The sequence below is a fragment of the Squalius cephalus genome (assembly GCF_949319135.1).
Source record: "Squalius cephalus genome assembly, chromosome: 24".
Classification (NCBI taxonomy): domain Eukaryota; kingdom Metazoa; phylum Chordata; class Actinopteri; order Cypriniformes; family Leuciscidae; genus Squalius; species Squalius cephalus.
Window position 1 is genome coordinate 20,485,005 of NC_137145.1, and position 24,000 is coordinate 20,509,004.

Sequence of the window (24,000 nt, forward strand, 5' to 3'; positions counted from 1 at the left end):
TGATAAAGTGATAGTGTCTACTACCGATGGGGGTAGGGCACTTGAGTCTTATGGCGGGTACCATACGGTGCCCCATCCCTGCAAGCAGATCCTTTCTCAGGGGAGTCCACCAGTGAGGAGCATCGTGAGTGGGGTCTGAGTGTGTGGTGCAACACTTGTCTGGCTCTACGGTTCCTGTGAGGGAATGGCAGGAGACACATGAAAAGGTGTTGCATCCTCGAACCGCAAACTCCTGCCTTCTGGAGATAGAAGAGGAGGCTGAGAGTGGCAAGGCATAGTGTCGCTCACTGTCAACCCAGGACCCAGAAATTGCTCCTTTGTTGAAATTGTAGGAACAAAAATAAACTCATTAAAGGATTCTCCACTCGGCCGTCCTCCGGGGGGAAGGAGCGGTGTGTGTCCACCGTCTTCTAAAGAGCAGTTTCCTCCATCTCTGGGTTTCACGTCTCAGGAACGCCGCTTTGCCTGACGCTTAGAGGGTCTGGCGAGGACTGGGTAGGGCTGCGTGGCCTGAGGCGGAGGTGGAGGCCGCAGAGGGACGCCCTTGGCGATGAGCAGACGGGGGGACTGCTACAGGCGGATTGGTGGAAGCCATAATATTTATAATATATTTATAATATATTTTAAATGTATTAAGTTGCAGTAGTAGCTACTAATTACTAAAATATTAACCCCCTGGGGTCAGCCGTCGCGACCACCTCGTTTTTTTTCTTATCAGTGCGAAAGAGACTCAAATAACTCTGTAAATTTTTGTTATACATATAAGTGTTATATATGTTATAAATGTCTACTTTTATTTGTGTACACTCATAATGAAAACAAAATGTTGAGATTTTCGTGAAATAAAAAAAATTAACATGATGCACATTCTGCCATCTCTCTCAGTGTGAAGCATTCTGAAATGCGACATAAAATGAACTGTAACTTGAACACTTGCCACACAGACATGAGAGATGTGTCTTTAGAAAGCTTGATGTGTCTATTTAGACATGTGTCATATCAATAACAAATATTCTCTGTTTAAGTAATCCGTATAAAACCAACGAGAGGTACAGTTTCTCAAGCATCTGCTCATTATCTCTAATGTGACCACACCCACGCGCGCACAAGCAATTCACTTGCTAGTCGTCCATGTGAAGTAACGCAAACTTGTAAACGCCCCATTACCTCAAAACAAAGGATCAAACTTTATCAATCTTCTACTTTTCATCGAGTTTGGAAGACACGCTGTGAGTTTACCTTGGATTTACCTCAGAAGAAGAACACGATTTGAAGATACTAAGATGTATGAAATCGTCGGAAACATGTTGAAATATGAACTATAGACTGGTAGGCAACCTTTAAATGCTAAATAAAAATACATGTACCACACAAGGAGGTTTTTATGAATATTATATAAGGATGAATATTATAATGTTTAGACCAATGTTTTCTATGAAATACTGTGTTAGTGGATATCTGCTCAAACGTAAATGTTTAATGTGGTAAATATAATGTTTCATAGTGAGGAACGGCTCGATCGTTTCAGTAAACAGTCTCTGCACACTCTGTGAGTTTGAGTCACTCGCGCTGTGCATTTGAAAAGCACGCGCCAAACATTAGGCTACATGTTTTTACTCTCATCTCATTTCATAACGTCATAACGAATGTTAATGCATACATATGATAATCCATATATTTTTTTCAAGTGTAGTGTGAAGTGTTCCTTTCTAATTATGTATAGTTATAAGCCGCCTGCACACCCCCCCCCCCCTCAAAAAAGTTTTCTGTAAAGTAAAAATTATTATTATTGTCATTATTATTTTACGTAGCCCTATAAGTATATGCCTACAAGGCACAACAAACCTGGTGTTCTTTTTATATATATTTTTGTGAATTTTAAATAGCAATTTTAACTAGAAAAATCACAATTAGATTTTCTTCCCCAAATCGTGCAGCTGCTCCTGATATCAGCATGTTCACAGTTGTTTTTCTGTTTTTATTTACAGGGATCAGATGCCACTGATGAGTCCTGCTGACTTAAACATTCACACAAGTCTTTGTACTTGAACATGGTAAAATGAAAAAGCAAACACCTTGGATATGACAGGTATGTTGAACATGAACTTCTCAGGAATGGCACAAGGTGTGTGACTGTTCACGTCTCTCTGTTTAGATCAGTGTGCTCAATAATGTGCCTTTTTGTCCTTCGTTATATATCTTTGGATTATGTTGTGTTGTAAATAAATCCAAACAATCAAAAAGGCATTCTTATAATCTCTCCACATTCTTTGTTCTAGTTCCCTCACAGCCCCTCCTGATAGGGCCATTAGGGGAGGGTCTTTGTCTTCACAGGTGTGAAACACATAAATATTCATGATGATTCAAGCCCTCCCCGCATACACAAAATATGTCTTACAAATTATAAATCAATATATTGTTTTATGTAAATGAGTGTGCAGGATGACTTTCACATAGTTTTGAAGCTAAAATTTTAGGCTATGATACAATTTTCAAAAGACTTGTGAAAAAATAATCAGTATGGGTTTTATGGCCTTTTTTCAGTGACAATTTTTGTTTTTGTTTTTTCACAAACCACACATAAACGACATTTTCTCAAAACTACAAACTTTTACATACATGCTGTTTACATATTATTGTAGCAGACTTTGTGCTGAATACAGTGTAATCACAGAAATAAGCACAAATGTCAGAGAATGTCAGAACACCTCCAGGGCCCAGAAAACACCTCAGACGCCAGAGGGTTAATGCATATTTTTACATGTTGGTCGAACCACATGTCTTTGGTTTGGCTGATAAATATATATATATATATATATATATATATATATATATATATATATATATATAAAAGATTTCTCTAAAGCTTTAGCAACAGCAGTTTAGCAGCCGCAGGACCATACAAACACTCGCAGCCACAGCTCATGTAAACATTTACAGCTGGCAGGATGATGTCTGATTTCTTATAGTTTATTGGTGGGCTGGTTTGTTCCTGAGATAAACCTATTACACAACAGACCATGGGGTTGACAGAAGTTTAAAGTCACAATGCAGCTTGCCTTGAGCAGGCTTATCTATTGTCAGAATGGGCAATTTCTCATAACACACATACATATCACGCCACAATAAGCATCCCACCGCATGGTCCTACAACCCTGGACTTTACTCTTTGTTGTAGTATAAACTTCAGGGACCATATAAAAATTATTTTTTTTGCATCCCTAATTGAAAAAAAAAAAAAAAAAAAAAAGGAATGCAGGGAATGGGAGTATAATGCAAATATACTGTATGCAATAAATACCATATGTGTATATATATATATATATATATATATATATATATATATATAATTTATATCAACAGACCTGTTACTGTATAAAGAGCTGTAATCAGCAGCAGAATAATCACGGCCAGGTAAATGTTCAGTCCCAGAGCCTGGTTGATGAAAATGCCCCCTGCAAACATGTCCCCCTGAGAGGTGGAAAAGGCAGAAAAATAGTTTGAACTGTCCGTTTCAAAACAAGGTCTTTATCTTTATAATCTAAACCCTTTTTAGTCTGAATTCACATGGCAATAAAATATATTACTACAAGGAAATCACCGCCATTTCAGACTATAACCTGTGTTAGTGAAGACTTTATGTAAAGATTATCAGCAAACTAAATACAGAGGCTGGACAGACAGCACCATATTGTGAAAATGTTGGCAAGTTCCAACTCATTTTTCAGGTAATCATTGTCAATATACACATAAGGGGAAGAAGCAAATGTAAGGTAAAACTTTATATAAAAGCTTAAGGGAAAGTGAATATTTTTGGTCTTTTAACTGATACACAAACTGGTTACAATTTATTTTACGCCTTCAGTAGTTTATTTCAAATGTTCTTGTACTTGATGTGTGCATGTAGTCTCTCATAATTGATCAAAAAAATCTGCATTCATAATAATTAACGAAATAAAAAAAGGCTTTAAAAATAGTTTTCGAATGAGTGTAGCATGTTACACCACTGATGTTAAAATTTTCTAAAAGTGTTGCATGAAAACTACCTCTCAAAGTACCATGTTATTACCATTTAATACATGTACTTTTCTGTTAGGGCTGAGACAGAGTTTGGACTCACAGAGATTTTGGTAAAAACGTAGAGAATCAGGGACAGCAAAGAGAGATAGATACGGATACGCTGCCCACCAAAGCGTTTCTTCAGGTACTCTGGCATGGTCACGACCTGCAGATAACATCAACAAAGGACCATAAAAATGATACCACAGAGATAAAGTACACAGTCATGTTGTGTAAGTAAGCAATATTTGAAAGATTTGTTCTGTAATGCTGGTTGGAGAGGAAGCAATGTAAGCATACCCCAGCCTTTATGTAGATTGGCACGAAGAGCCATCCCAGAATAATCACAACAACAAGAGCCTGAGAGGGGAAAATTAAAAACAGATTGTAATTACAGATATTTGATTTGATATTTTCTACACATAAAACCATCAGTGTTGTAATTGTTTACTAAAAATAAAAGGGTAACACTTTACAATGGGTTTTCATTTCTTAACATTTGTTTACTACATTAGTTAACAATCTAACAATGAAAAATACTACAGTATTTATTAATGTTAATGAATGCTAATTAAATAAAGTTGTTAATTTCTACTTTTACTAATACATTTTTAAAATCAAAAGTTGTATGTAACAACGATTAATAAATGCTGTAAAAATATATTGTTCATAGTTACTTCATGTTAACTAATGCATTGACTAATGTTAACAAATGAGACCTTATTGTGAAGTGTTTGCATTAAACCTATTAAAAATAATTTTCATTTATTTAAATTAAGCTGAAATAAAATAAAACCTACAAACTTAATTAGAATTATATTAGAAATTAGAAATATTGCATTGGAAACTACCTGAAATAAAAGAAGTTTAAATTAAAGTACTTAAATTACTAAAACTTTAACTGAAATAAAAATAAATTATAGCTAAATAGGAATATAAAAAAATGACAAAAGTAAATAACTAAATGACTAAAACTTAAAATTAAATTAAAATGGAACATGAAAATGTAAAAATAAAAGCTAATTTTAAATATTAACAAGCACTATAACAATATATATATATATGTATATATAAAACATGTTTAATTTGTTCCTTAATATATTATTAATATCTTATCATTAACAACAACAACAACAACAACAACAATAATAATAATGCATAGTATCCTTCTAATAAATAATTATACATGTGTTTTTATTGTGTTGAAAGACAGATATAAAATAATAATTAAAAATAAGTTCTGCATATCTGATATTTGTATTATTCCTTAATTATTAATAAAATATTATTTATAAAAATTGCAATAATTTAGTTCAATATATATGCAAAATACTTATAAAACATTATTTTTTAATGATCCATATAGTTTTAAATAGTAGGCTAAAACATATTTCATGACACACATAATTATTAAATATCATAAATGTAATTATTATGCTTTTTTTAAACATACTATCCACTCAAAGCCTCCAATGGCGATACCAGCAGCTGCTCCACTTCCTGCTAGTCCCACAAAATGCCCACTTCCAATGTTACTTGCAAAGAGAGAGGCTCCAATCTGAAAAAAGTTTAAGATACTTTAGTTTTGCTTCATATTATATTTATTATTAAACAAACATTTGATATTCAGTGTGAGGGGTAAACCCAACAGAAATCCACATCTAAGTGATCTGCTACCTTTTTGCATGTAAGAATGGTTACAAAAGTCTGTTTGACTATAACTGGCAATACAATCACCATGATGATAAGCTATAAAAACTGCTTCTTGTGCACAACCTGACATGTAACTCAAACAATAACGATTGGAACAATGAACTTTGTAATAACAAATAAAACGCTTCAAACTTTCGTATAAAGTGATAACTTTATATCATGGAATAAAGCATGATTGCTCCATAAATACTGCATGAGAAAAGCAGCTGTAATGAATTGCGGGTCGCATTGGGCATCATAGCATTATGGCCCCACAAAAGATTTAATTCACCCTATCATCATATCAAGGTTCTGAAATGGAGGGGCAGTTAGGGTCATTATCATGCCATATCAGTAACAAAGTGAAACTAGAAGCTAAAGTTTGTGAACAAACTTTGATGTTGGCTTGATAAAGCCAGGCCCACAATGCACGTACAGTACACTCTGCTTATAAAACACACAGGGACAGAAACATGCCAAATATTTAAAATAAAAGGATTACAATGTAAAAGATTATTATTGTGTACATAAAGATATGGTGGAATCCAGATTGTCCCGTAGATGGTCTGCTTGCACACTTTTACCTCGCGCACGAGCAGATCCGTTTACTCTCTGGAGACGTCTTCCGTCTTTCCACTATCAAATTCCATCATGTATTTACATGATTAGATTAGATTAGCAAATCTAAGATGGCGCGAGCGCAACTGGCATTTAAAGAGAATGGGAGATGAGACTCTCAGGGCCCTATTTTAATGATCTGAAACGCAAGTATCAAACGCGAAACGCAAGTAACTTTGTGGGCGGATCTCGACGCAAATCTAAAATGGGTTGGTCTGAAGTAGCTACATTGCTCATAGGTGTGGTTTGGGCGTAACATGAAATAAACCAATCAGAGCATCATCTCACATTCCCTTTAAAGGGATGGTTCGGAGTAAAATCAACCTAGGGCCAAACACCCCCCAGAAGCCTTTTTCCCTTGGTTGAACATTATTAAAGTTAGAGCTTATTTAGAGAAATCAGCGGGATGCAGGCGCTAATGGATCCTATGATGTATCTCGTAAATTACGCCACTAATAATATCCAGAATGGTACCAAACTTCTACAGTAGGCTAGTACAAATAGGTTCTGTACTCATAAAATGAGGCATTGGAAAGTTTGTAAGTACATCAGGAGTTTATTTAAATAACCTGACAGCCTGACAGCTCATGCTACTGCTAACCTGGACGTCGACATCACTTCAGTGGTTTGGGAAAAGCACGTAAAACTCCTGGCAGCAAGCGATGCATAAGGATGTAATGTATTATTTTTTTTGGGATCTTTCTCAAGCCAACATAATCACTTGTCATGCTATTGATAGATACATAATCAGCTCTTACTTTTATGGCAGTTTCAGTCTTGAGTAGCACATTACGACAATTCACCACATTTTGCACACCGATTGATCACTATTGATGTAGTAAATGATCAGGCATTGTCATTTTGTATATGTCCATCACATCTGGCGCACAAAACAAAATGCTTTTACGGTTTAAAGCTTGGTCATCCACCATCCAGGTCCATTTCCTTACCGGCCACCACACCATACTTCTGCCAGCCAGGAAAAAGCCTCCTACTGTGGATCGATTTGTCCGTACCATTGCCTTTGAACAAAAAAAAAGAAGAATTCAATTCAGCATATGAAGAGTTCCAGAAACTAAACATTTTAGACAAAATCACATTTGACTTTATATGGTGTCATACCTGCAGACACATTTCTTAAAGTGTTGATAGATTGGCGTTCAATGCCCTTGTTAAAAAAATGATGCCAGTAATATAATGCCCTTAATTAAGATACATTAAGACTGTACCAAAAATTCATGAGTTGATTTGAGAATATTGTAATGTACTGTATGAAACTTTGTAAATTTAGTAATAATTTAAAAATATATATTTTTAGTGTTAAATAGATAGAAGTATCTGTCACGTCTTGTTTTGGTTCATGTTTCATGTCAGTCATGTGATTCCCTCTGTTAGTCATGTGATCCTGCCATGTGTTGCCCATGCGATTGTGTCATGTTGTCATTGGATGTTGTCATCCCTTGTCTTGTCATTAGTCTTGTGTGTATTTAAGCCCTCATGTTTGCCACGTGTCCTTATCAAGTATTGTTTCATGTTGTCAGGATTTGAGTTTGATCATTGCACTTCCTGCTTTGTTTCTTGGTTATGTTTCCCTGTATATTTCCACAGCACCACAGCTGTGCTGCATTTGTAATCAGTGCTACTGCGCACCTATCTCTCACCTGTTTCTTAAAGCTACACTGTGTGATAATTTCCCCCATCTAGCGGTGAAATTGTATATGACTACCCAGTGAATATTAGTTTCTGTTCCTTTCAATTTCGAGGGTGTTTTAACTCCTACGGTGGCCGTATTATTCCAAGATTAACATGGCTTCCAGTTCGACTTCGTCCAATTGCGCCTTTAAAACTATTCATCACCTGTGATCCGTCGCAGCACAGATTTATGTTACAAGGTAAACAATACTTTTTCACCATTGACATGAGGAAAAGTAACGCAAGTTATACTAGAGGTCGTTCTGGCGTTATGCACAACCATGCTATGGTTAGACAAGCAACTATAAAACTTCGAATTTACACAAATAGGCTGGATTACCTGCCGAGAAGAAAGCAGACAACTTCGGTGTCCGTTTTAAAATCTTTGCTCCTCATGAGCTCTTTCCATCTGGGAAAAGTTACTCCAATATTGACTTTGGTCTTGCTGATTTGCCTGTCACGTTGACGTTTTAATTCTCTCTTTCACTTCCTTGGCGACTCTGCTACATGTCCTCGAAAATAGGCGTGATCCTCCATCAGCAATCTTTCAAATCTGCCAGCAGTCGCGAGTAATCTCCCCCTCGCATTCGTCTCTGTGTCACTGAGTGTAAAGCGTGAAAGGCGAAGCTTGAATTTACAGGTATGTCCCTCTTTGGCTAATGTAGTTTCAAGATGGAGGGGCAACATGGCGACCGGCATTCGAACCCCTCACCCGTATGTACTTTCAATGGCAGATTATAAACTTACGAGAATACTTTATTACTTGAAAGAAGTAAATATACACTAATGAGCACATATATTTTTGAAAGAACTAAGTGTTTTTTGCTAAGAATCAACTAAAAAAATTACACAGTGTAGCTTTAATTTCCCTGCACTTTGTTTCCTGGGCAACCACAGCTGCGCAGCATTGTAATTAGTGCTCTTGCACACCTCTCTCACCTGATTCCCCTCTTGTTTGATTTCTCACACTATTTAGATCCCCTCTCTATCTGCCTTCTCTGAGAGAGTGTTTTGACTGTTTTTCTGTCACTCTCAGCCTCTCAAATATTGTTATATTTTGCCTTGTCAAGTTCTTTGATCCTGTTTTGTTTATCCTAGTCCTGTCCAGGCCTGCAGCTCAGTTTTCCCCAACCCATTTGGAATTGCCTCTGTTATTGGACCTATGCCTGTACCTAGATTATTCTTAGGCGGTCTATTTCATTCCCCTTCCCAAACTCCCTTCTGCCAGGGAGACGACTCAGGTGGTCATGGACCACGTTTTCCGGATTCATGGTCTTCCGGATGACGTGGTCTCCGACAGGGGTCCCCAGTTTGTCTCTCACTTTTGGAGGGAGTTCTGTCGGCAGATTGGTGATACTGCTAGTCTGTCGTTGAGATTCCATCCACAGACCAATGGTCAGACAGAGCGGGCGAACCAAGACCTTGGTCGGATTCTCCGGTGTCTTGCTTCCCACAATCCTTCGTCCTGGAGCCAGCAGTTCACCTGGGCTGAATACATCCATAATTCCTTGCCGGTATCGTCTACTGGGTTATCTCATTTCTTATGCTGTCTTGGTTATCAACTCCCTCTATTTCCCTCACAGGGTCCCGAAGCTGCGGTTCCCTCAGTTCAGGCATTCATTGATCGGTGCCGGCGGACCTGGAGGCGGACCAGGGAGGCACTGCTGCGAACTGGGGAATGCACCAAGAGATTGGCGGATCGTCATCAGGCTGAAGCACCTAAATACATCTGTGGGCAAAGGGTGTGGCTCGTCACCAGGGACCTGCCTCTTAGGGTGCCATCTAGGAAGTTGGCACTGTGGTTCATCGGGCCATACCCTATTGCCAAGGTGATCAGTCCGGTGATGGTCCAGCTTCGGCTCCTGCAACCCTTTCATCGTGTTCACCCTGTCTTCCATGTCTCCTGCATCAAGCCTTTTATTCGTTCCTTTGTTTACCCCTCTACCTCTGTGTAGAAGAGTGACCTTTTATTGTGGCCAGCCTAAGGCACACCTGTGCAATAATCATGCTGTCTAATAAGCATCTTGATATGCCATACCTGTGAGGTGGATGGATTATCTAGGCAAAGGAGAAGTGCTCACTAAACACAGATCTAGACAGATTTGTGAACAATATTTGAGAGAAATAGGCCTTTTGTGTACATAGAAAAAGTCTTAGATCTTTGAGTTCAGCTCATGAAAAATGGGTCTGACTGAAAACTACTGCAGTGCCATCTATCCCAATCCTGTATGCAAGCCAGTCATTCCCAGCTGCTGTGGCCACCAAAGACATTTCTCAACAGTCAGCCCCATGGCATATGACACAAACTTCGACTAATAGCACATATGGTACGACTCCGCCATACTTTGGTGTCTCACATTTACCTGCACCACATTATCAAGCATACCAGATTTTCGTCCTTCATATCAGCTTACCTCATCATTGCCACGTACTGTTACATCAGTGAAGCTGCCTCTAGCTACAACAGCCTACACAATTTGTGTGCCACCTGTCTATCAGTTACAGCCTGCTGTGCCATGCCAACCACATCGACAGTCATTCACCATGCCAGACCCTATTGACCCCCATCATTGTTCCCAGGGTTTTATGTCACTCAGCCTTCTACACATATTCCAGTACAGACGTGGTAGGACTCTCCAGCGATGTACCCGCCATAACCTCCAACTTCTGTTTATCAGCAAATACCTTCGGCACTTCCACTCCAGCCAGTTCAAATCCCCAAATTACCGAAGCTTGTGAATGATAGTGAGAGAGAGTTTACGGATCTGAAGATGGCTTTGGCTTTCTCTTCAATCCTCACGCTGAGCTTACTGAACATTATAAATACAGGGTGCTGATGGAACAGTTTTTTTTCTGGAGGAAGCAAGGCTAATAGCCCAAACATGCTGACATCATTCTGCGCCCTATGCAGCAGCTATGACAGCATTGCAATGGCAGTATGGCCAACCTCATCAGCTGGTGAAACTGCATCCCTGTTGAATTTACCTGATATTAGAGCTGGGGATGCAAATGATTTCCAGAGTTTTGCACTCAATGTTGACTTGTTGGTAGGCATGTTGATGTCACTTGAGGGGCCACAAGGACGAGAACTCACTTGCATGGGGCATGTCGACAGACTACTCAGTAAGCTATCCAAGCACTACAGAGATAGTTTCATTGAGCACCTCCAGTTACGAGGCCAACTGAGCACTGACAGCCTCAACCCGTATAACTTCCATGACCTTGCTGACTGGTTGAAAGTGAAGGCAGAGGCTCAGCGTCTGTCATCTAAAATGGTACAGCGCTACCAGACGGAGAAAGTTCAAGTCCCACATAGAGAACGTCAACCCATTCCGAAGCCCTAAACTCGACTCACAGCAGTTTATCATGGCAGCGACCAACCCAAAGAGGTTAGTACAGTACATTATGTCCATCCAGAGCCCGCTCATGGTCAGCAATTAGTCAAGAAACTGAAACGTCTGTGTCTGTTCTGTAAAAGTCAAGAGCACTACTTGTCGCAGTGCAGTGAAATCACTGAGTGCTCACCTGAACAGATTCTCAAGTGGATAAAGGATGGCAAGAGATGTTGGAAATGTGGTCATACAAGTCATAAATGTGAGGAATGCATGCTAAAGAAACCTTGTAGAGAATGTGGCAATATACACCTCAGATTCGATTCAGGGTATTTTGTTAAGGTACCACCAGAGAATCTGCAGCCCATTGAATAGTCATGGTTCATACCACACCACCTTGTACACCACAATGACAAAGCAAGCTAAGCAATTGATCGACAAGATGAGACCTCTTCTTGCCTCAGGGGGCTTTAAAATAAGACAGTGGGCTTCTAATGTACCTTCAGTCGTTCAGCATTTACCATCAACGGTTCGTTCAAAGAGCATTGAACTGTGGTTGCAACAGTATAATTTGGATCCTTTGGAACCAGCTCTGGGTTTGATGTGGCGCTGTCTAGAGGACCAACTGGGCTACTGGCATCGTGCCATGGTAGAGCACCCTCCAACAATGAGACACATTTACAAGGTCTTGACGTCACAATGTTTATCATTCTAGGGTTTATCATTCCCTTTACCACACGGGCCAAGATTCTTGTCCAGAAGCTTTGGGCTAAACCAAGGAATTGGGATGATCCGAACCTTCCTACAGACTTGCTAGAGAATTGGAAAATATGGGAGGAGGAGTTGCCTGACCTCGGCAAGATCAAGCTTAACAGATGCTACATCCCTTCCAACTTTGATGTGGAGACATCAAAATTTAGCTTGCATGTGTTTGGTGATGCATCAGAGGTGGCCTATGGATCAGTTGCTTACCTCCTTGTTGAGCAGCATGGAGAGATTCATACCTCCTTTGTCATGGCCCGCTCTAGGGTACCCCCAAACTGTCAATCCCACGTCTCGAACTCTGTACAGCTCTGACCAGTGCCCAGCTCGCCAATTTCCTCAGCCAGGAACTGACGATCCCCAAAGAGGAAGTGACATTATGGACTGACTCTACTACTGTCCTGACTTGGATACAGTCCGAGGCTTGTGGGTATAATATTTTCGTTGGGACAAGAGTTGCAGAAATCCAAGAGTTGACAGAGCTTCTCTCATGGAGGTATGTGGATTTCCCCAATTACCCGGCGGATGATATTACTAGAGGGAAGACACTTACAGAGCTGGCGAACCAAGGCAGGTGGAGTCAGGGTCCAAAATTCCTTTGTGAACCACCAGATCACTGGCCATTCATGCTCTTGATGGCCCAAGATGACACATCAGAGACAAAGAAAGTTGTCTTTTGTGGTCTAGTTGTAAATGATCAAGGTTCTGGCATTCTTGATGCATCCCAGTACACTTCCTGGAAGGACTTGATTGATGCTGCTTACCAGTTTCTTCATGGGGTGGCTACCCAAGGCATGAGCATGCGGATTAGCAGGGATCCACCCTGATTAGCGGAGTGCGGAAACACTCATATTGAGTCGATGTCAGGAGGAGACCTTCTCAGGGGAACTTAAGGCCTTGAAGGCAGGGAAACCTGTGACTGCATCCAGCCATCTGAACACACTTGCACTAGAGTTGGATTGCACACTAGGACTGATCCGTGTGGGAGGAAGACTGCGGAAACTGGATTTCTTAAGTGAAACGGAGATCCACCCAGTGGTTTTACACCCAAACCATAAGGTGACTAAACTTCTCATAAAGCACTTTGATGAATGCCTTCTCCATCCAGGACCTGACAGGTTTTTTCGCTGAACTCCGTCACCACTACTGGATCCTGAGAGGCAGACAAGCAGTAAGGCAACATCAGAGAGAGTGTGTGGAGTGCCAGAATTTGAGAGCCAAGCCGACTGTGTCTATCATGGCTGACTTACCTTTAGCTCGTCTGCGACTGTACCAACCGTCTTTTTTTCAACTGGAGTTGACTGCTTTGGGCCCTTCATTGTGAAGATTGGCTGTCGCACTAGCGATGGGCCGTCGCAAAAGCGATGGGGGGTCATCTTCAAGTGTTTGACGACCAGATGCATTCACCTTGACCTCCTCAACAACATTAATACGGATGCATTTTTGTTGGCACTTAAGACGCATTATAGCCCACAGAGGAAACCCCATCCGAAATCCTCTCGGATCAAGGGACCAATATCCGAGGAGCTGAGACCGAGCTAAGCGAAACCTTCAAAGTAATGGAATCTAAACTGCAAGAGTTGTTGGCTAGTCATCAGATCAACTTTAAAATTAATCCTCCCGCCGCACCACACTTCGGTGTGCTGAAGTGTGGTGCTAATCTCCCTTTCCCATGGGAAAGGGAGATTAGATCAGTAAAGTCTGCCCTGCGGGTAGTTATCGGGAGCCAGTCGGTTCCAGAGGAAGTACTATGTACATTACTGATTGAAGTAGAGAATCCTCAACAGCAAGCCACTGGGATACGTCTCATCCGATGTTGCAGACCCGGTTACCCCTAACATGCAGCTTATGGGGCGGCGAGATGCCTCACTTCCCCAGGTGATCTACACTCCCAAAACGCTATCCAAGCGCTGCTGGCGACATTCTCAGACCATTGTGGATCACTTCTGGTCATACTACATTCAACGTTACCTCTCAAGCCTCCAGACTCACCAGAAGTGGCAGCAAAAAACCCAGGATTTAACTAAGGACATGGTGGTAATGATTATGGATCCGCAGCTTCCCAGAGCTCAATTGCCAACTGGTAGGGTTGTCAAGTTGATTACCAGTGATGATGGACACATTCGTTCAGCTCAAATCAAGATCAATGACCGCTTATACCTACGACCTGTGGCCAAACTTGTCAGACTTCCAGCACTTCCGGGTGGAGGTGACACCGACTCCAAGGACTAGGGAGTTTATCTTTATACATATTAGCTATGCTAATCTGGGGGCGGCTGTTCTAAATTACCTATATAACAGTATACGAGAAGGACTTTTATTATGAAACGTTTTACTGTGTATGGTGCTGGGAAACGTTAGTTTCCACTATTCCTATTGTGTTTACTTTCACTTTCACCGGCCGTTTGCTCCGCCATTCCCTCAGGTGTTAATGTGTGTGATGTGAATGTAAGTTTATTTATTTATACACAGTAATAAGTGATGCATGTTTGTTACATTGTTGTATTCAAATATTCATCTTGTGCAATCGGACTTTACATTCTGCACAACATCATAATATGAGTTGTATACAGTGATTCACATATGTTCGCAGCTGTTAATCCCATGTGACATTGGTTTATATATAAATAACGTGTCAGTAGTGAGTTGCTGTTTATGTTTGTGTAACTCAAAGTTATTAGACATACACTGATGTATATTTTTATTCTGTTTATTCCAGAAAAAACACATTCAATACCTTGTACATATAACAGAAAACTCAGTACAGCTGGATGACAGCGTACAGCAGTACGCCAATGCGTGTGAACATTCAAATCTATAAACCAGTTCCCTGTCTCCTGTCACGCTTCTTACCGGAGCCCCGTAGTGGATGAGCATTCACCTACCTATATTAAAACCCTACAGTCCGCAACAGCGTTTTCGCTGATCCGTGTGAATGGGGATCGGTTTGACAATGGTGTCGTCTGTACGCAGAAAACTCTGTGAAAACTGTGTGTAAACGTACCCTAAGTCATGTTTGCTGTTTGTATTTCTGCTTGATTCAGTTTCCTTGTTCGAGTTTGTCATTGCATCTAGCTTGTTAATTAGTTCTGTTCTCCTCTGTTCCCTGCTGTTTAGTTACAGATTGATTAAAGTCCTCAGTTCAGGGGCCCGTTCTTCGTACGTTGCTTAAAACATCCAAGATCAAATTACACATCCAAGATGATATCATCGTGCTAATCATGATCTGGCTAATTAGGTTCTTCGAACACACCTGCTGGATATGATTAGTATAGCTGGATTGAGTTATCTGAGATGACTGCGCGTTCATGCGCTGGTTTAAAAGGGGATATGTATCGATAGTAGAAACATTGATCAGCAACGCTGCTATTGGCTGCTCAGCGTGGCCAAAGAGCGGGCTCAGTTTTTCTCCTCAGCAGAGCAAGAACTAATAGTCGAAGTTTATTCAGAATTTTAATGTTTAATCAAAATGCCAGGGAACACCTCAAAGTCTGCAAAAGCCAGGAGAGAGGGCTGGCAAAAAGTAGCAGACAATTTAAATCCGTTAGAAGTGGCCATGTTAGATGTTTTTATCACTTATTAGCCTATATATTTGTATTTTAATAATTGCATAATTACTTTGTTCATTGTAATGTCAGAGTCACCACACTAGAACATGGGAACAAATAAAAGTGAAGTACAAAAATATTCTACATAATGGTCATTTTTAGTTATATTATAGTCTCTTTTATAAAAGGCACTGTTAAATAAATGGTTGTCTGTTTATAAAAGCAACCAAGAAAAAGGCTTAAAAAAAAAAAGATCTTAGTAGCCTACACTGTAAAATAATTTTTGCTGCATTAAATTAAGGACGTATAGTCATTTCAACTGTTAAATCTTGAGTAATGATGAATTGCTTTGACTTGTGAAAGTGAAAACTGCTAAACTTATGTTAATGTAAAAATATTTTGCCATGAGTTATTGATCACATTTTTCCCGAGTGTAGTTCATTGTAATGACATTGTGTTCCCTTTCAAGGGAACTCGCACTGCGTCGTTAAAAACGACTCTTTGGGGACGCTCCCTGAGCGCGCGCCTCTGAAGTATGAATGAAACTATTCCAATCCTGATTGGTGTTGCGTCATGACGTAACATGTGACGGCATACCCGGAAGTATAAATACACGCCGGCACACACACACACTAGCTTTCGCTCTTCAGCAAGTGCTCTCTGTTACTGTCTGTGTTGTTTGGTGTTGTTTGTCACTTATCTAAAGCAGTATATAATATGGCGAGTGAACAGTTTACACAATGTGTGCACCCCTGCCCTAGATATATTACGGGTGGGGACACACATCAGTTATGTGTGAACTGTTTGGGAGTGCAGCACGCCCAGGCAGCTCTCGAGGGAGCTGCTTGTGGTCACTGTGAAGCACTTCCTATCAGAGTGCTGCGCTCCCGTCTGGCTATTTTTGATGAGGATGGCCAGGCTCGCGTTCCCCGCGGTTCGGGTCCCGCGTCCGTTGAGGCGGCGCGGCGACTCAGATCGTGGGGTTCGCAAAAGGATCTTGCAGACGAGAATGAGACTGCTGCGGCACTTTCTCATTCTTCGGCTGAAGATTCTGAAGCCCTCGTTTGTGGTGCAGAAGCCCGCCCTGCGGTTTCTTCTGCCCGTGACGAGGGTCCGATGCTTGAGTTGTTTGCTTCTGAGGAAGTGGATGTACTCAGCATCGAGGCGGATGATCGTGAGTTAAATTCGCCAGCTCACGTTCCCGCTTATGAGGAGCTTGTCGAGGTTGTGACGCGTGCAGTGGCCAGACTTAACATCAGCTGGCCACTTGATAAGCAGGAAGTACAAAATAAAAGCAAATTAGATGAGCGCTTCCTGCAGCACCGCTCACAACCTCAGCGCCGGGGCTTACAATTTTTCCCTGATCTCCATAAAGAAATATCTAAATCATGGGAAAAAACCCACTCTTCTCGTGTCTCATATCCGTCTGCTGTGGATTATAGCCACGTGGTGGGTGCGAGAGAGTTGGGGTATGGGAGATTGCCGCAGATGGAGGAGGCTCTTGCCCGCTACCTCTCTCCTGAAGCGGCATCATCCCTGAAAGCCCCGGCGCTGCCCAGCAAACCATATAGAGATACCTCTGCATTGGTGGGCAGGGCATATATGGCGGCAGGTCGGGCTGGTTCATGTCTGCACACAATGGCCATCTTGCAGGCATACCAGGCCGACCTATTGAAGGATTTGGACGAGGGTGAGGGTCCCACACCAGAAGATATTGCGGAACTTCGTAAAGCCACAGATTTGTCTCTCCGGGCTACCAAGGAGACGGCCCGTGCTATCGGCCGCTCCATGTCAGCTCTGGTAGCCACGGAGAGGCATCTGTGGTTGAATTTATCAGGCATTAAGGACAAAGATAAAAGTTTTCTCCTGGATGCGCCGCTCTCGCCTTCTGGCCTGTTCGGTGACGCAGTTACAACTGTCGTCGACAGGTTTCAGGAGGCGAGGAAGCAATCTGCGGCGTTCCAGCAGTATCTCCCTCGCCGCTCAAAGTCCAAATCCTGGAAGCCGTCGACAAGCTCCTCATACAGGCAAGAGCAGAAAGAGAGCGTTGCCTCTAGAGCCCCTCCTTCGGGAGCTTGGCAACAGAGGAAACGGTCTCACCCGAAGTCCGCTAGCCAGAAGGGTGACCTGAGGGACGTCCTTCAGGCGAAACGGGCTTCGGGAAAGAGGTCCTAACCGGGGTGGTAGGATCTCGGAGGGCTGTCCCCCCCGCACGAGAGCAACCGAGGTTGTTTTCGCAGCGGAGCCCTCAGGAAATCGATGTTGGTTTCCCGCCGTCTACAACGCTTCGGTTCACATCAATTTCCAGCGAATGCACACACCAAAGATGTGTAAACAAGCATCAACTATGGTCACAAAGTCAGTCTCAGCTAAATCCTGCCGGTCTTTCGCTTCAGGTGGTCGAGAACAGTGCTCGAAAAATACCCGAGGCCAACCTCGAGAGGCTGGTTCCTTTAGTACATTTTGCAGAAGCGTGGCAACGTCTTCCAAATATATCTGCATGGGTCCTGCATATAATAAAAATAGGGTACAGACTGCAGTTCGGTCACCGTCCCCCCAAGTTCGCTGGGGTGGTACAGACTGCAGTGGTGCCCGAGCAGGCTCGGGTAATGGAACAAGAAGTACAATCTCTGCTGGTCAAAGAGGCCATAGAACATGTTCCTCCTCCAGACAGGGAGACCGGGTTTTACAGCCGGTACTTTATAGTTCCAAAAAAGGATGGAGGGCTAAGACCAATTTTAGATCTGAGGCACTTGAATCGTGCTCGGAGGAAATTCAGATTCAAGATGCTCACTATTCCCATCATCGTGAATCAAATCAGATCCGAGGACTGGTTTGTCACGATAGATCTAAAAGATGCGTATTTCCATGTCTCCATCCTTCCTTGTCACAGGAGGTTCCTGAGGTTCGCTTTCGGGGGCGAAGCGTACCAATATCGGGTTCTTCCGTTCGGCCTAGCACTCTCTCCCCGCACGTTCACCAAATGTATGGATGCAGCTCTGGCTCCACTGAGGCTTCAGGGTATCCGTATACTGAATTATATCGACGACTGGCTCATATTGGCCCAGTCTCGGGAAATGGCAGTTCGGCATCGAGATGTCGTCCTTGGCCACATTCGGAACTTGGGGTTGAGACTCAACACGAAGAATGTTGGAACCAGCTCAGAAAACTACGTTTCTGGGCGTGGTATGGAATTCGGTTACGATGCGGGCACATATGTCTCCCGCGCGTATCGAGTCCATACTGGCCATGGTGTCCGGGATAAAGCTAGGCCATGCCATCACTGTAAAGCAATTTCAAAGACTGCTGGGCCTCATGGCAGCGGCATCCAACATAATACCTTTGGGCCTGTTACACATGAGGCCCCTTCAGTGGTGGCTGAAAGCCAAGGGGTTTTCCCAGAGGGGAAATCCGTTCCGAACTATCAGGGTCACGCGCAGATGCCTTCGGTCCCTATTAATATGGAAGAAACCTTGGTTCCTTTCCCAAGGGCCAGTGTTAGGAGCGTCATGTTGCCGGAAGACCGTTTCGACAGACGCCTCCCTCACTGGTTGGGGCGCGGTCACGGACGGCCGCTTTGCCAGGGGTCTGTGGCAGGACCATCATCGTTCTTGGCATATAAATTGCCTAGAGATGTTGGCTGTGTTCAGAGCTTTGAGGAGCTTCCTCCCAGACATCAAGGGCTACCACGTCTTGATACGGTCAGACAATACGTCGGTGGTCGCTTATCTGAATCGACAGGGGGGTCTCAGTTCGCGCCCTCTATACAAACTGGCGCATCAGATTATCCTCTGGTCCCAGGGCAAGCTGTTGTCCATCAAAGCGATGTATGTCCCGGGGGTTCAGAATCAGGGAGCAGATATCCTGTCGAGGCAGGGGCTGAGGCCCGGGGAATGGAGACTTCACCCAGATGTGGTGGAGTTGATATGGCAGAGGTTTGGACCAATGGAAGTGGATCTATTTGCATCTCAAGAGACGTCCCACTGTCCACTTTGGTTCTCCCTCACACATCCAGCCCCACTAGGGTTGGATGCCATGGTACAGGCCTGGCCGAGGCTTCGTATGTACGCTTTTCCCCCGATTGCTCTGCTCCCGGGGGTTCTGGAGAGGGTCCGTCGAGAGGGAGTCAGTCTACTTCTTGTAGCCCCGTTTTGGCCGGCCCGAGTATGGTTCTCAGACATAATAGCACTCCTGATAGGCCCGCCATGGCAGATTCCTCTGAGGAGGGATCTGTTGTCTCAGGCGGAAGGCACAATTTTCCACCCTCGCCCAGAGCTGTGGAAATTGTGGGTGTGGCCCCTGAGGGGGTACAGTACCTAGATGCTGGTCTTTCAGTTGGAGTAGTTGAGACCATACTTAGCTCCAGAGCTCCTTCCACAAGGAGATTATATGGCCTCAAGTGGAATGTTTTTTCCACTTGGTGTAGAGAACATGAGTTAGACCCAGTTAACTGCCCAGTGGCTTCAGTTCTGGAATTCCTTCAAGATCGTTTCTCTGCTGGTCTCACCCCTTCCACACTCAAGGTGTACGTGGCCGCCATTGCGGCTTTCCATGCACCACTAAGTGATGGGCTGCTGGGGAGGAACCAGCTGGTCATACGTTTTCTCCGTGGTACATGGAGGATGAGACCGACAACCAGGACCAGAGTTCCTGCCTGGGACCTGGCAGTGGTTCTTGAAGGGTTATCCCTGGCCCCCTTCGTACCACTTCAGTCGGCTTCACCTAGGGACTTGACGTTGAAAATGGCCTTTCTCTTAGCCATTACTTCGCTTAAGAGGGTGGGAGATCTCCAAGCCCTGGCAGTGTCGCCAGCTTGCTTGGAGTTTGCCCCGGGAGGAGTTAAGGCCATTTTGCATCCAAGGCCTGGCTATTTGCCTAAGGTGCCTTCTAACTTGGCTAGGTCTATCGTTCTGCAGGCATTTCATCCTCCACCACATGTGTCGGCAGAAGAAGAGAGACTCCATGTGCTTTGTCCTGTCAGAGCACTGAGTGTTTACCTTGAGAGGTCCTCTTCTTGGAGGAGGTCGGACCAACTATTTGTGTGTTTTGGGTCACCTAAGAAGGGGCTCCCTGCATCCAAGCAAACAATCAGTAATTGGATTGTACAGGCTATTGCTTCGGCTTATCAGGTGCGCAATCTGCCTTCACCTTTGGCCGTAAGGGCCCATTCCACTAGAGGTATGGCATCCTCTAGGGCCCTCTACTAGGGGGTACCCCTCCAGGAGATCTGCGAGGCAGCCGGTTGGGCTAGCCCACACACTTTTATCAGATTTTATAGTTTGCACCTCCCTAACACGCCCGGTGCGCGGGTTCTCTCGCCCTAGCTTGTGCCTATTGAGTTTCACACAGGGGCAAGCATTTTGATGCGTGGCATAGTGGGCATTCGTTCCCCAAAGAGTCGTTTTTAACGACGCAGTGCGAGTTCCCTCGAAAGGGAACGTCTTGGGTTATGTCTGTAACCCTTGTTCCCTGAGAAGGGAACGAGACACTGCGTCGCCTTGCCACGCCCCTTCATGCCTGGGAGCGACTTGCTTCATCACGAGGCTAGTGTGTGTGTGTGCCGGCGTGTATTTATACTTCCGGGTATGCCGTCACATGTTACGTCATGACGCAACTCCAATCAGGATTGGAATAGTTTCATTCATACTTCAGAGGCGCGCGCTCAGGGAGCGTCCCCAAAGAGTCGTTTTTAACGACGCAGTGTCTCGTTCCCTTCTCAGGGAACAAGGGTTACAGACGTAACCCGAGACGTTTTCCTCTTTTGTGCACTTTTACATAATACACCAACACTTGTATCTGTTCCCAAGAAAGTGGTGGCTGAAATATGTGCAGTAAGTGGACATTTTCTAACTTTCCAAAGGAAAGAAAGTATAAGACTTTGTAATGTCAATTTGTTTCCATTGCACTGGACAGTGAATAAACCCTCTCAGATAACTGTCATATGGAGGAACTAGCCTACCTGCAAGTGCATAAATAACTTTACTTAATTTATACTTGTATGCTTTTTGGCTGCAATATAAGTTGCAGGATTCCACATCTACAGAAAGGCCTACAGAAGTGTCTGCACAGACAGAGGAGACATAGGCCTACAGGTGGGCAGTGTATAGCCAACTTTTCCTTTTTATTTGTTGCATGAGGCATCTAATAGGTGTCTAATATCTCTTGTTGCAGACACTTGACCACTTAGGAACTAAGCATATTTGTGTTTTATTAAACATTTAATGAAAAGTTTTTTTTTGTTTTTTTTTTGGCAATGTTGTGTAATATGGCACATGCAACAATGTCACAGACCCTGTCAGATGTACAACCCCTTAGACTTTTCAGACACTGAAATCTTCCCTTTAGTTAGCCAAAGTTCATTTCATTGTGTGCCCTTGTCCTGGCTAGAGCTGCATTGTAACTGCATTGTAACATGTCATAATCACCTATGAAAAAATGCAGTTCTGTTAGGATCAGCATAAGTGTATGTAATACAGTGAGCTTGATATTTAATTGTGGAACTTTCCTTACCACTTTCAAATAATGTGCATAAATGTGAATCTCTGAAAATTCTTACGTCATGCACAGATCCTGGCCATTTTGCTTTCACATTTGTGATATGGAAGATTTTAGTCAACTGCCTTTTTTAAATTTGATATAATATTACTAATCTGGAATATTAAGAATCACAATAGTAACTGGGCTGCACATTTACATTGTGAATCCCCTTTCTGTTCACAAAATCTAAAACTGAAACTGTTTTTTAAACCTAAAAGCGCCAGGTAAACTCCGAATGACACGACAGACGAAAGAGCCACTCGCAAATAATCTTAGGGCAATGCAAACAGTTTGTGCTGTAGTTAAAGCCCGACTCCGACAAGTCGAAAATAAATGTGCGTTTCCAACAAATTAATAATGTAAATGACAATCTCACGAGTCACGAGAAAAAATATATATCTCAGAAAGTGCACTATTGCACTGCGCTGGACTTCCCGTATCAGCTCCGCTTATGAAGCCGCAGTCTAATCCTGTTAACATGAAATAAGCCTGCTCCCGAGCAGGTTTAAGCTTGCGCACCTGTTGCTATGACAGCAAGTCCAGGATGAGCGTCGAAGAACCAAACAATCCAAGATCATGCCAAATCGCCATGTACGAAGAATGGGCCCCTGGTGTGTATTGTTGAGTTATCTCATTTAGTCTCTATAAATTCTCTTATGCCGAGTTAACACTGCACGATTTTCAAAGTAGTCGGGTCAATGTTCTTTTCACACAGCACGACTATCTGGGGTAACATTTACTTGCTAGTGTGTGGACACCTGATTCTTTCAGAGGGCGTCTTTGATAATTCCCACTGCGTGATTGTCACTTTGCCTATGATTTCGGGCATTTTTCGGTGATCTCACAAAACCAGCGAGCAAAAATAGGGCCTAAAATCGTTCAGTGCGAACTCGACATTAGTTGCTCCTCTTTATTTGTCTGGTGTTAGTCTAAGTTAGTTGTACAAAGTGGTTACCTATTATTCTTCTGTGTTACCTGCATTATCCTTGTGGATTATAATAAAGAGTGTTTTGTTTGGACTCCTAGTCTTCGAGCGATTCTTTACAACCACAGTACGTGATGAGAATATAACTAATTAACAAGCTAGAAGCAATGACAAGCTAGAACATGACAAGGAAACTGATACAAACAGAAATACAAACAATAAACATGACTAAAACAAACTCAGAATTTGACTATTATATTATATTATTATGTATTATATTATAATTTTTTTGCCAAATCAGCCAGAATCATCATTCTTTCTTCAGACTTATCTAACATAGTCCAAGCCCTTGTAGATTTATATGTTGACGGAAGGTCAACAAGTCAGTGGAAAATGTTGGTGGATGTAAACTGCTGGCCACTTACCCATACTCCCACAGCCAGAACAACCAAAAAATATATAACAATCACAGAGATGTCCGCTGGATTGTTAATATGAATGGTGACATTTCTTCTGTTCTCACTGCGGAGATAAGAGAATCCAAAATAATCTTCCCCCATTTTGATGGTGTTTGCAGGTTAAGTGGAGCACCACACTGCGTCCCTCTCTGACACGATGTTAAAGAGACCTAACTCAAACGTTCACCTGCAGGTGTGTGACAGTGTGTGCACATTTTCACTTATACGTGTGCGTCTACAGATGGGTGTGACCTCCTCAGAGTTCATTATAAAATTGTGTTTGTGACTTACAGCTGTCAAAATCTGAGATTGAGAATCATTAATGATCAACTTATATTGTGGGAAGTGTGAGACAGGGTTTCTGTAAAGTGTAAAAG

General features: G+C 42.7%; 1 protein-coding gene across 1 annotated transcript in view; it reads right to left on the reverse strand.

Moving 5' to 3' along the window:
- Nucleotides 1–23,725, reverse strand: part of LOC307152317 (sodium/glucose cotransporter 1-like) — a gene marked incomplete at its 5' end in the record, with an annotated part of 50,828 nt that extends 27,103 nt beyond the window's left edge. The window contains 6 exons of the mRNA XM_079860851.1: nucleotides 3,366–3,471; nucleotides 4,121–4,225; nucleotides 4,360–4,419; nucleotides 5,513–5,617; nucleotides 7,320–7,391; nucleotides 23,591–23,725. Coding sequence (XP_079716977.1) covers nucleotides 3,366–3,471; nucleotides 4,121–4,225; nucleotides 4,360–4,419; nucleotides 5,513–5,617; nucleotides 7,320–7,391; nucleotides 23,591–23,725 — 583 coding nt within the window. The remainder of the gene's footprint in view (nucleotides 1–3,365; nucleotides 3,472–4,120; nucleotides 4,226–4,359; nucleotides 4,420–5,512; nucleotides 5,618–7,319; nucleotides 7,392–23,590) is intronic.
- Between the last annotated feature and the right edge of the window lie 275 nt (nucleotides 23,726–24,000).